Source organism: Beta vulgaris, chromosome 6 (genome assembly GCF_026745355.1).
Source record: "Beta vulgaris subsp. vulgaris cultivar EL10 chromosome 6, EL10.2, whole genome shotgun sequence".
Classification (NCBI taxonomy): Eukaryota; Viridiplantae; Streptophyta; class Magnoliopsida; order Caryophyllales; family Amaranthaceae; genus Beta; species Beta vulgaris.
Window position 1 is genome coordinate 70,564,880 of NC_079207.1, and position 13,747 is coordinate 70,578,626.

At 32.9% G+C, this 13,747-nt stretch overlaps 2 protein-coding genes across 2 annotated transcripts; both read right to left on the bottom strand.

Moving 5' to 3' along the window:
* Positions 1-4,007: 4,007 nt before the first annotated feature.
* LOC104897909 (ribonuclease 1) lies at positions 4,008-6,217 on the bottom strand. The gene is made up of 3 exons (XM_010684878.4): positions 6,032-6,217; positions 4,768-4,926; positions 4,008-4,606 (listed from the first exon to the last, which is right to left on the bottom strand). Exons 1-3 carry the CDS (start codon positions 6,200-6,202, stop codon positions 4,190-4,192), a joined length of 747 nt encoding a protein of 248 aa, XP_010683180.3. The 5' UTR covers positions 6,203-6,217; the 3' UTR covers positions 4,008-4,189.
* Positions 6,218-8,937: 2,720 nt separating this feature from the next.
* On the bottom strand, positions 8,938-11,342 carry LOC104897910 (extracellular ribonuclease LE). The gene is made up of 4 exons (XM_010684879.3): positions 11,043-11,342; positions 10,800-10,955; positions 10,251-10,449; positions 8,938-9,298 (listed from the first exon to the last, which is right to left on the bottom strand). Exons 1-4 carry the CDS (start codon positions 11,142-11,144, stop codon positions 9,075-9,077), a joined length of 681 nt encoding a protein of 226 aa, XP_010683181.2. The 5' UTR covers positions 11,145-11,342; the 3' UTR covers positions 8,938-9,074.
* Between the last annotated feature and the right edge of the window lie 2,405 nt (positions 11,343-13,747).

A 13,747-nucleotide genomic window follows, 5' to 3' on the forward strand; every position in this document is an offset into this window, starting at 1 on the left:
GCCGCGGCCCGGCCAATGGGCAATTTTTTTTGGCCGCGGCCCGGCCCGGCCCATGATCACCTCTAGGTTTGTGCTTAGCCAAGCGAACTCACTCATCTTGTATGACGAGTTGATAGGTCCGATCCAACTAAGGGAGTGGATAATATTTGTGTACGAAGATGCGAGTAATGGTTCGAATTAAAACCCATTAAAAAATCATGATTTTGGCTCGATCCAACCAAGGGAGTGGATACTATTTGTGTACGAAGACGTGAGTAATGGTCCGAATTAAAACCCATTAAAAATCATGATTTTTTTAATTTCACGACGTTTCGCATGAAGTTCTCCAAGAGTATAAGAAGAACAACAATGACAAGAAATCAATGACACATGATGACATAACTCTTCCCATTAGCATTAAGTTTACCACAATAAGCCGAAACAGACATAGATTTAGTTTGTTCACAACGAGGAATAAAGGAACCTAGCCGTTGAATTCTAGGGTCATTAACAATTGCAACACGGGTTTTGAGATGCTCCAAAAGACGTTGGCCCTCTCTATATTTTGTTAACGTGTGTTGAAGCTATGATGTATAGCGCACACCACATGTGGGTGTCCCACATTGATTAAATAAGAGAGATGGATTCACTTTATAATGCAAAGGGGTTACTCCCCTTATTGCCATATGGTTTTAAGGTGGAACCTCCTTTGTGTTATGAAATGGACTCTCTCTCCTTGTGATGAGTGCGGCCAAGGCCCATATTTAACATGGTATCAGAGCCAGGCCCATAGAGGGTCCATTGATTTATTTTGGGCCAATTGAAAAAGGGACCTCACATGTGAGGGGGAGTGTTGAAGCTATGATGTATAGTGCACACCACATGTGAGTGTTCCACATTGATTAAATAAGAGAGATGAGTTCACTTTATAATGCAAAGGGGTTACTCCCCTTATTGCCATATGGTTTTAAGGTGGAACCTCCTTTATGTTGTGAAGTGGACTCTCTCTCCTTGTGATGGGTGCGTCCCAGGCCCATATTCAACAACGTGTATGTACCTTTAACCTCTGAATCAATAGTGTTCATAATCCACAAAACGAGCATTGCATTAACTGTAATCCAATCAAAGGATGTGAAAGGAGGCTTGGCTAATGTTATGGTGCCGTCAAGGAAGACAAACTTGTGGCATGCCACTAGGGTGATTTATACGCCAGCTTCCCATTCATCATAGTTATCGTGTTTAAGGCGAGTTGGAGTAATATAATATCCAGGACAATCACCAAAGCCTAGGTAGAAGGGAGAGGTGATATCAAGACGAGGATTTGAAGGCTGCTGCGGTGGAAGGGTGGATGGCGGCGGTGGCTGTTGGTCAACGCCCGCCATTGGGGATATTTAGGGTTTGAAATAAGCTAACCTTAATCTAATACTACCATGTAAAATATACTTTAGGATAATTTTCTATTGCCTTCTCATTAATCCAATCTGCCAATATATAATTACAAGCTATCGTATGCATGTGAACAAGGATTCAAGGAATAAGGAAAACTATCCTAAACTACATAGAAAACAAGTTAAACAATATAATACAGTATAGACTCCTAATACACATCATATTAAGCAACTCCGTAATACAGAGTACTACTAACTCCTAACAGGAATCTGTCTAAATCCTATGATTATATGGCATGAAAGTGGCCCAGACATATACCTGACAATGCGTCAATGGCTCAATACCCACTATATGTTCGCTGATTGCCACTAAAATACTCAGCGATTTTTCACATTTAATGTACAATTGCAATATATTTGGAGAGAGAGAAATAAATAATTCAAGTTAATTTTTTTGAAGAACTATGCTGTCAGATATTTTTCAGTGGGATCAGATTTTGTATTTTAATTTACATGTTTCACCTTCAGTGTGCATATTTTAGAGGAGTGAACTGGGGATTTGGGGTTTACAGTTCACTTTTGGACTTTTTTGGCCCAGAAATGTAGAAGTCTTGTTGAACTGAATTCTATTTTAGCTATTTTTATGGTGGGCCTGGCCACTACAGGCCCCAAACAATAATTCGTTCCAGCATATGACCTCTAATACAATTGCATATTTAACGATTTATGTTGAAGTTAGTAATCGTAGATAATTGTCCATCAAAATGAATTTCTGCACTCATGTTTCAATTTTTCGTAATAAATTTTCAATATCAATCAGTTGTAGTTTAGGTCCTCATTGGAGAAAAAAGCATAATTTAGATTCTCATGGGTAGTAAACTCCTACCGTAAAGAATAGCAAGCAAGTTAACTTTTCCATCCCATAAAATTATTTGCATTAAGGTAACCGCTAATCAAGCGGGACGTACGTAGGATCATGAGTGGCACGTGCTCGGCCTCTTTTCTTTTTAAGAATGAGAACTTTGGTAGGGGGGGAAGAAAAAAAGAGAAGCCTACAAGGTATACATGTGTAATGGTTAGCTATGTAACCTCACCTCTTTGACTCTTAGTTGGATTAAGAACGAGAGAACAAAAAGAAATGCAATTTCCTAGATTGAAACCCAAAAGTATTTTTTCATAAAGGAAAATTCTAAAAAGTATTTGTGTCAGACTAAATCAGAAAGAAAAGAAAAATAGATTTGTGCACTCAATATTTCTATGTAGAAGTGTTAATACCTCGATTATTGATGATTACTATAATCTAACTAAATTTGTCAATCGAAAATCATGAGTTTTCTAAAAGACCGTTTGAAGCAACAAATCATCTATTTATCCAAAAATGATTAAAAATCACAAAATAATCTTATTAGAATTTTGATAATTACTTTTTGAGGAATTATTTTTTAATTGTTGGATTTTAAAATTTTTGGCATGCTATTAGATCATATGATTTCATTTTAGAAATAATCTACTAAATTTGCATGTTGTTTTCAATTATTTAATTTGTTTGAAGAATAATAATATTATATTTTCATCCCTACCATGTAATAAAGTTCAATTCGAAATATAGTATTTAAATCGTCTATGTATTATGTAAATTCAAATATTGTTGAATAACAAAACAGGTTCAAATGATTGTAAGTTTGTAACTTTTTTAACAACTGTAAGAAAACAGGGTGTTCTAGTTTGATTTAATGCGAAACAAAATCAATGAAATAATAAAGGTGAGAAAAACAATAAAGATGAAGAAACAAAAAATACAAGAATTTGCGTGGTTCAGTCAAATTTTTCCTACACCCATAGATGGAGAGCTTCTTTACTATAATGGAGAAAAATCAGAGACCTAAGAATACTAGAGGCTAAAAGTGTTTCTAAAGTTGTGTGTTAAATAATGAACATCAGGAAGCCCTTTTATAACATAAGGAACCCCATACACATCCTAAAAGATAACTCAAAAACGGAAAAATCGAAAAACGCGTAGCCTCTAAGCCGCCCGATCGGGCGGACAATTTTTTACAGAAATACTGACGCCTCGGGCAACGTCCGCCCGGTCGTAATTCGCGACGGACGCCCGATCAGGCATACCCTCCCGATCCTATCGGACAAGACTACGAAATCAGATTCTGACGAATTTCAAGGCACAAAACTTTCGTAACAATATACATTTTAATAGTAACACATACAAAATGTATACATTTTAGTAGTAACACATACATCCAGTGTATGTGTGATCCACATACATTAAGTGTATGTGTATCATCTCTACTCTAAACTTGTCAATCGAAAATCATGAGTTTCCTTGAAAACCTTTTGAAGCAACAAATCATCAATTTAGCCAAAAATGATTAAAAATCACAAAATAATCTTATTAGAAGTTTGATAATTACTTTTCGAGGAATTATATTTTAATTGTTGGATTTTTAAAATTTCGGCATGCTATTAGATCAGATGATCTCATTCCTGGATCCACCTCCAACTGCTGAAGACAGAAGAGTAAGAGGAGGATAAATTATGCATGAAATACTGCATTGAGAGATTCCATGTGAGGTTTTTTAATCCTAGGATTCTGATCCATTGTGAAAAAATTTCCAAAAAAAAAGATAAAGGAAACAACGACAACTAACAACACTGAAGTAATGAAGTATGAACAGCTCAATATCAAAGAATGACATGAAAGCTACATCATATACATGAATTGTGAGAATGGTGAAGAACATATATATATAATTCACCATATTCAAGGAATTGAAACTAATAAGGAGATGATCATCAAGACCCTATGCTTAAAATTTAGGGAACTGAACTCTAGAGGCACAGTTTCCACGAGGAAGCACAGGACATTTGATAAGGTCCTTTCCATTAGTATCTACACAAATATATACTTGATAAAGCTGGCTATTGTCGTCGGAATCATGGTTGCACTCGATCCAAGGGTAAAACCCGATCTTCTTCTTGATGGCCTCCTTCATGTCTTCAACATTGTAAAACTCGTCGTTGGGTTCGATCTCTTCGTCTTTGAGGGCTTGGAGGAGGTTGGTCTTGTCCTTGAGGTCTAGGCCAGCTTGGAAGTAGTCTTGTTGGTTGGAGAAGAATGAGCATGTTCCATGTTTATTCCACTCATGTGCCCAAAATTTGGGTCCTATGCTTGGGCATGCAAGTGATGGCCATTCTGTTTCTAGCCTGCTTTCCAACTCGTCTAACTGCGTAGTTATAGAATAAAGTATAAATTTTAATTTGGAAGAGAAGCACGAAGATGGAAAAACTCATCACTTGAGCCAATCTCAATTGTTTCGTCTTAATAAATCACGCGAACTTAATCTCAGGTCGATAGTATTAATATTCAAGATCAAGTAAAACTAACCTGACTTTCATCAAAGGGTTTACTGCTGTCACAATTGGAAGGGTAACCACCATCATTGTAATTTGGCCAAAGGCCATGGATAGAGAAATCTGTTGATGGCTTCCCATTACCTGGGAAACAACAACTCCGCCCTTTTGCGTCACAATATGCTCCTGGCCACTGCATTGTTACAAAAATTAACCGATTACTACTACTATCTAAATTTACATAGGTGTGTTAAATAGAGGTGCAAATTCACAAAATACAAAACTCGTCATATAATATTAAAAACATAAAAAAATTATCACACTTATTAAATAATATATACAATCCTTAAAACTGCACATAAAAAAGATAAAAATAGAAATATTAAGCAACAAGCTAAGTAAGCATCAATTACATTGATTGACACCTACTTAATCATGTATGTCATGAATTCCTAAATTAATACTATTATAAAAAATGTATTAAATGGTTATTTATAAATCTAGGGACTGCATATATCAAAACTACTACGAAAAATTCAAATACCTTGAAAAAGCCCTTTTCATGTGGATGTTTTCCATAATCATACGTCAAGATTTGTAGCTACGTTCAAAATTCAAATACTTTGTCCATTCTAGATTTGTGTGTTAAGTTGAAAGTAGGGAGAAACAAAAAGGGAGGAGATCATCAACATACTTATAATAGAAGTTATTTTTTGTAGTATCCTGTAGTATAATTAACTAGAGCAATTTCTCCTATATCTAGGACTCTTACTTGGAGAGCAATTGCACGCGCAACTTATCTTATAAAGAACAAATGATAATAAGGAGGTGGCTTAAGGAGTACTACCTTCGCTCTTTATTAGTTTACCCGTATTTTTTTTTTAGGATGTCCCTTATTAATTTATCCATTTATTTTGTTTCTATTTTTAAAATGAGACCAATAACTTTCCATCACATATACATTCAAATTTAACATAAAATAATATTTTCTCATTCCTTCTATGTCCCACAACATTGTTTCTCGTAAAACTTTATACAAAAGAAACGGGTAAACTAATAAAGACCGAAGCAAGTATAACAAATTTTTGGCACTAAAAACAAAAAAAAATTGAGAAAGAACATAGAATGACAAAACACATACCTATATAAAAGGAGAGAAAAGAGATAAAAACAAACTTAAATAACGTAAAATGCAAGGGTTAACGTCGTAACTATGAAACAATCATAATTTAATAAGTGTTTAACTTATTGAAACTGATGGAGTAAGAAAAAATAGGAGGGGAATATAATTAAATCACCTGTTGCACAAAGTAGAAAAAGTCAAAACCAGAACGACTTTGGTGGTCATGTTTTTTGGTCTTAGAGAAAGCTTCCTCAGCTAAACAAAGCACAACCAAAAGCTTGATGATCATTGACAATTTCCATTTCCTGAAAAAGTCTATTTCCCATGAATTACATATTTCCTGCATACCAAATAAATACTTAGGAAATCCAAATGCTAGTGGAATTATATTTGAGGTGAACCAAACGACCTCTTAATATCTAACTTGAAGATCATGTAGAGCAGCAGAAATCAAAGGAAAAAAAGAAGAAGTGATACAGACATGTATGCGGGTATGGTGTTAACGTACAGAGTTAAAGTAGGCGCAAAAGCAAGGTTTGGGAAGGAAGGTGTTGTTGATGCTTGCAAGTAAGACATATCTTTACGGACAAAATGCGTGGTTAAGCCACAATTAAGCCAAGATTTCTAAACCGACCATTTGAATGTAATTCCTTTTTGGCAAGGAATTGTTTCTCCATTACCATTGTGAATTTGTGATGTTGTAAAGAATCGAAACCGTTCTAGTTTTCTTCACTATTTGAGGCTCAAAAGTCAGCGTTAGTTGAGCTATTTCTCCTCCAAAGTGACCACTTCGCTTTTGTCCTACATTGATTTGGATTTTCTTAGATATAACTTCTCTATCATTCTCACTTGAATCATCTTTTATCGTCACTCTAAGGTTATGTTCAGTTCACCTTATTTTTGTTTATTTCAGATTTATTTAAATCAGATCTGATCAGAAAAAATAAGTTCAGATCAAATCAGATCAGATAAATTCATATCAGATCATATAAGTTCAGAACAGATCATGCTTATATTTAAAAACTCATTATTATTACTATTAATACTATTATTTACTAGTACATTTGTTCAAAATAATTATTATTGTTGTTGTTGTACTTATTAATTATTAATATTGGTAATTATTATTAATCTCATTGTTATCATTATAAATGTCATTATTATCATTATTTTAAGTTATTTTGTTGTTATTAAATAATAGAAAATCAAAAGCCACGTGTTAAGAACATAAGATTGACGCAAAAATAAGAAATATATATAATATGATAGCTCAAATTCATGACAATGAAACTACTAAGTTCTGATTACATTTCAAAATAAGCTAAGTGCGAAATACAAATTATAAATTTAGATGCAGTATACCTCTTCCTACCGAATTCCAAATCTCTCTAGCTATTTGAAGTTGCACCCTATCCATTAGTAGTAAAAGAGAAATTAGTAGTAGTACTTAGGAAAAGTTCCATAATTGTTTGTATATCTTATTTTATTTTATATGAAAAAATAAGTTGACTCTGCCGACTTCTCAAGTGTGAAACATTTTTTTTAGGGAAAGTGTGAAACATTTTAGAAGTACCCATATAAATTAATCACTTGGGTAGAATTATTTTCGGTAATAATTATTATTATTATTATGATTATAATTATTGTTGTTATTATAATAATAATTATTATTTTTATTAATAAAAATCGTGTAAAAGTTGTGATAAAAATAAAATGATAATAATAGTAATACTATAAATAAGATCTTATAATGTATTGCATAATAATGAATTACAAAAGTAACAATATAATAGTAATAATATATTTTATAAAAGATAAGATCTTGTAAATCTGACCAGATCAGATCAGATAAAAAAAAAAGTTTAGATCAGATCAGTGAAAATAAGTTCAAATCAGATCCAATAAGTTCAGATCAGAAAATTTCAGGTGAACTAAACATAGCCTAAGTCAATGTTATTTTAATGATGATGAACACTTTATGCTATAACATATATGTGTGTAACAGTGAACTAAAAAAGCTATCAAGATTGGATGTTCGGGAAAGATCAAGAACTTGAAGATATGGAAGTTTAGATCTAGTTATGTTATTAGTCATGTTTATGCAATAATGCAATTAACGTATTGAAACTTTGTGCTAAATTAGAAATATGAAATTAGGATGGTTAACTATTTTCTTAGGGTTAAGAAATTAGGTAATTATATTAATTTCATGTGTCTATATTTAAAGAATATAAAAGGGGAGTTTTTACTTTCGAAAATTAGTTTTGAAAGGAAAATATTTTTTGTAAATATTTTCGGATAAAAAGTTTTATAAAAAACCAATTTTAAAGAAAACGTTTCTTTATGAGATTTTCGGAAAGAAAGTTTATAAAAAGAAAAAGTGTTATTTAAAGAAAACGATTTTGATAAAGATTTTTGGATAAAAATTGATTTAAAATCTGATTAGTAGTTGGCATAATGATAAGAGGTTTTTAATGTGTCGTTAAAGCACCAAAAATCACTTTTCAAACAAAATTTATAAAACCTAACAAGCAATTACTAAAAACGTAGTAAAGGCAAGTCAAAGGTCAATCTACAAGAAAAATGGATTAATCAAAATCAATCAAGTCTAGATTACCTGATTGAGGGATTTTTTTGGGGGTTTAAAAATGATTTGGTAACAAACAAAACTAACTATTATCAAAGAACTAGCAAATAAAACGAGATGAAATAACAAATAGGAAGACACTAGAGTTAAGGTTACTAGTATGGATCAAAGTGGACAACGATTATTAATAATACAATTGTGATTCAAAGGCAATGATTATGCAAGGTTTAGTTTTCCTCTAAAACACTTGAGTCCTATCTCGAATGGTCTTTAGTCAATAGATTAACAAATTCAATAAGTAAGGAAAACCCCTAATAAAGGATCTCCTTAATTTCTATCTAATATCTTGGCTAAAAAGAACCCACGTGTGTTTATATAATTAAAGAAAAAATATATTGCCAAAATTATCAACATTGTAAGTAAAACATAACAATTTCTAAAATATGAAGTTGCAAGTACTCAAAACGAAGGAAGTATAAAACAATATATAATGATACTTTAGAATGTATAAGATTGCATTATGTTAGACATAAATTAATATTGATGCTTTCTCGTACCCACCGATACAAAATACTCAATTATTATTCGATTACAATATTGATTATCATTTACCAAAGACGGTAAAAAACTATCAAAATGATGGAAATTCAACTCGGGAAGGACAATTGCTCCGAGGAAAACGAGGGCACTCAATAAGGTTAGAAGCAGTATTGTCAACACAGAAGCTGATTCTGTAAAGTTGGGTAGTCCCTGCTGGATCAACATTGCAGCCAATCGCAGGAGTGAATCCAACACCTTCTTCTATGGCATTCTTTATGTATCCCAACGAGTATAAAGTCCCGTTTGGCTCTATACCTGCACAATTCATCCATATAATAATCATTATTACAAAATAATTATAAAGAGAAATCAAACTTGTAAAATAATACTCGCTTCATCTTTAAATAAATAAAACGCTTCTCTCAAACAGCTCTCACGTTGAAAGAGAGAAAATTTTCTTTTATTTCAGAATGGAGGAAGTAATTTTTATACAACTTACTGAATTGGATAGGTAAATAAATAGGTTGCTAATAATGATCAAGAGGTAACAACTGTACTTTGTCAGATCCTCCCCCTTATTGAATTTGGAAGGTATGTACATGTGGGATTGTGTGAGTACTGATCACTTGTCGTAAGAGTTACTTCCTCTGTTTCATTTTAATCTACACACTTACACTTTTCACGCATGTCAATGCAAAATTTTGAGAAAATATATTTTTAGTTTTGTATTTGTAAAAATTATAAAAAGTACATATTAATAAAATACATGTTATGGTGAATATAACAAGATCTCACATGATTATATTTTCATCCGCGTATAAATCACAAATGATGGTCAAAGTGAAATTTGTAAATAGCGTAAAATATCAAAGTGTAACAATTAAAATGAAATGGAGGGATTACTAATTTGAAATATTTGAATTATAAAATATACAAATTAAATCAAGGAACTTCAATTCAATTGGATTTAGAAAGTTACATCTTTGAGCATGACACATATGGTACAGAATTGGTATCTTAGCATCTTAGGCCCACTTCAAAGATAAATGGTACAAAAAATGGCATACAAATTAACAACTTTTTATAGGTTAAAATGTATTATGTTGTTTTAGGTGCTCAACACGTTAGTAGAAAGTTGATATTTCAAAAATAATATGCTATGAGAATTTCAAAAAATATCGGTATATTCATGGTTCAAATACAACTCTATCTTGTACAGTTTCACTAAAACTCTAGAGGATCTGAACTCACGGTGGGTGGTAATTACCTGCATTTTTGAGTACTTGAAGAAGGTTGATTTTCTCTTTTAGGTCAAGATTAGTTTGAAAGTAGGAATGTTGGCTTAGTACGGACTCTGAACAAGTTCCATGTTTTTCCCACTCATGGGACCAAAATTTTGTGCCATCGCCGCTTGGGCATGCTAATGTTGGCCACTCTTCTTGCAGTATGCTCCTTAAATCTTCGACCTATTCATTAAAACACAAAATCAAATGATGGAACTCTTTAGATATTAGATGCTTAGGAACGCCCTCATTTAATTTCCTTCCGAAAATTGAACGGGCGACGGATGGGATCAAATCCCCCCTAGAAAAAGAAAAAACGAGCCGAGCCACTACTTGCAAGTGATCATAAAATGTTATTCTGGGTGATGGGATGCCCACCTCGACAGGTAGCACGGCTAAACCTAGTTTATGCTCATTCGCTCATTTGAAACTCTACTGGTTGTACTCGTTTTGAAGCCATTCAAACAATGCAAATAATCAAGAAAACGTCTTGAATGTACCATGTGCATCGTACATCCAGACTAATTACGTACCTCTGAGAGGTCAAAAGGGCTATCAGGATCGCAGTTGGAAGGATAAGATCCATCATCATAATTGGGCCAAAGACCATGAATTCCGAAATTTGCATTTGGTTTCCCTGTGAGAGGATAACAGCAACCTTTCTTTGTATCACAGTAGGATCCTGGCCACTACAAAAACACAATCACATTATTGTAAAAATAGAAAAAATTCAACATCAAATTCAGAGATGCGTATAAAATATAATGCAAATGTACCTCTTGGACAAAATAGAAGAAATCAAAGCCCTGTGAAAATGCTGGAACTACTGCAAGCAGAAATAATTTAACTGCCAAGATATAGTAGTAAATAAAATTCATCTCTCTAAACTTTTCTGTATTATTTCTTGTTAATCTTAGGACAATTCTGTTGTTTCATTAAGTTAAGGTGTGGACTTCATTTATATAGATGTAACAAGTTATTAAGGTATAGTAGGACAAATTTGTTTGAATGATTTTATTATAGTAGAATATCCAACAAAGGGATAGCATATACTGTATTGGGGATATGAATTGTGTTGGTGTAAAGTTTCCTATCTGTTGCTTGTAGTTTCGTTATCGAGTTACGAATTAAAAAGAAACGGAGGGAGTATAAACAAAACGGTATAAATCATGTTTCGAAGAAATCAATAAACAAAGAGCCTCCTGAATTAATCATATGATAGCTACATGGACTTAATTGTGGTCCACTTCTAAATGGTGATCATGCTCAGATTAACGGTAATTGATAGATATAAGTAATGTTCATGTTAAGACCATCACCTCTACATGTTGCGCAATAAATATACTTATAAAAGATTTGAGACCTTATGCATGAGATCTTTAATCTTATGATCTAGGTGCGATACCTTTCCTTTGTGTGTGATTTGTGTACTGAACTTTTGCCAACTAATTACGCACATGGTTAAGCCTTAAATTCGCATGTCATTTGCGATATGAGGACCGATCTTTGATGCTTCAAAAGTTTTGAGATGGTTCTCTGTTTATGATGGAAGAATATGTTAAAAGTTGCGAACTTTGGTTACTCGTGTTTGATTCTCTCATATAATTTACTATTGGTGATAATCTATCAAATCATTTTAGTATAGATTTTCGGGATCATGGGTGTGCCCGGCTAGGCCACCTCCAGATCCGCTCTTGTCCCTTTGGAGAAAAAAAAAACACAAATTTAAGGTCTGAAATTGTCTGCTCATGAAGATTTTGTACTTCCGTTATAACATTACATTTAGAATTAATTCCTATTACCATCCTCTATCAACGACTATTAAATGAGCTGTAAGAGTTGTATAAAATATTGGGTGATAGTCAGAAAAGTTAGGAGTACAGAATAGCAATACCCAAGAGTACCAATAGAACAAATTATTTAAGTGGATGGATCCTTAAACAAAGACTGATCACACGAGACATGATTGTTTTTTTTTCTTCGGCAATAATTTGATAATCCTCCATTATTTTTATTCTTCGGCGATTAATTAATTTCAATTCCGAACGAGGATGAAGCGTGGCCTAATTAGTGCCGTGATTAATGCGATCAGATCAATCACAGATGATTTGATGATGATTTTGATGAAGATAAGTGATACTATGTCATTATATTAACAAGCACGTTCATGAAGTTTCCTACTAAATTACAGATCATGCATCATTTCCCCCCAAAAGAAATCATGCATGGTATAATTAATCAGTCTTACAAGTTACAAGATAATTGAAATATTAATTTGTATCCAATCTTGATCAGCATGGACACGTCAACTTCAATTATAAAATGGACGAATATATTTTGAGAAAAATTATATTGCGGAAAAAATATTTATACTCCCCAATAAATATGGCTATATGAATAAATTGAAGTCTTAACTCACTAGTCACTAATATCCTTGCAAGGACGGAATCAGAAAAATATTATATATGAGACCAAGTATATAATTTATAGTCAAATATAAAAAATTAATCTTTTATCTTAAAAATTCACATTTTCAACCTTAATTTTCAGAAAAATTCAAAATTGATTGAGACCACAACTTTCACCCACCTTTACCTCCCAGTACAACAAATATCAACAAAGATAGTAAATAGATGATGTTGCGTTGTATTAGGAAGGATCAAATCATGAAAATCATAAAAGCAAGAAAAAAAACCGCACCCTAGCCTCCCCTTTCACTTTTTCTCTCTAAAACCCTAGCCTCCCCTACTCCTTCTTCATCAGTTAGGGGATGCCATGGATGATTTCGTCCATGGTAAGCCCCCTTTTCCTTTTTATTTTCAGTTTTTAGTTTATTTTCTTGTTTTGTTGAATAAATTATTCTCTTTATGAGATTTCTTCAAACCCTGTTATGGGATTTTTAGTCTCTGTTGTGGAGATCTCTTTCTCCCTTATGGGAGCGAGTTGTGAGTGTGGTTTTTTTGTTTTTAGGTATGAGAATTGTTCTTATTGGTTGAAGTTCAAGACTCAACATGAAGGTATTGGAATCTCGGATGCGGTTAACATGGTTCGATCAAGAATGCTCTTTCCAACGGGATATTTAGTGAAAACCGTTGAATTCAACAAGGAGGATGATTTTAATACATTTGTCATATAAAGAAAATATGACGGACCTACTGTGGCAAAGTTGAGGGCAATTGATTTTTCCCCTCTTAGACTATAAAGGCGATTTTCAATCTACAAGGGCGATTTTAGTTGCCCTCTTTGATCTTAAATGTTGTAGTGATATTCGGTTTCACACTTACAGATGCATAATTTACACTATTAATATCTTTAGTTATGTTTTTGTAAAAATTATAAAAAGTAGAAAGTACACATTGAGACGTAACCCAGTAAGATCCCGCATGTCTATATTTTTCCAAACATATAAAACATAAAAGCTTATACGAGTGATTGTGCATAGTGCCAAAACTAGAATTGTTGCAATTAAAAAGGAGCGGAA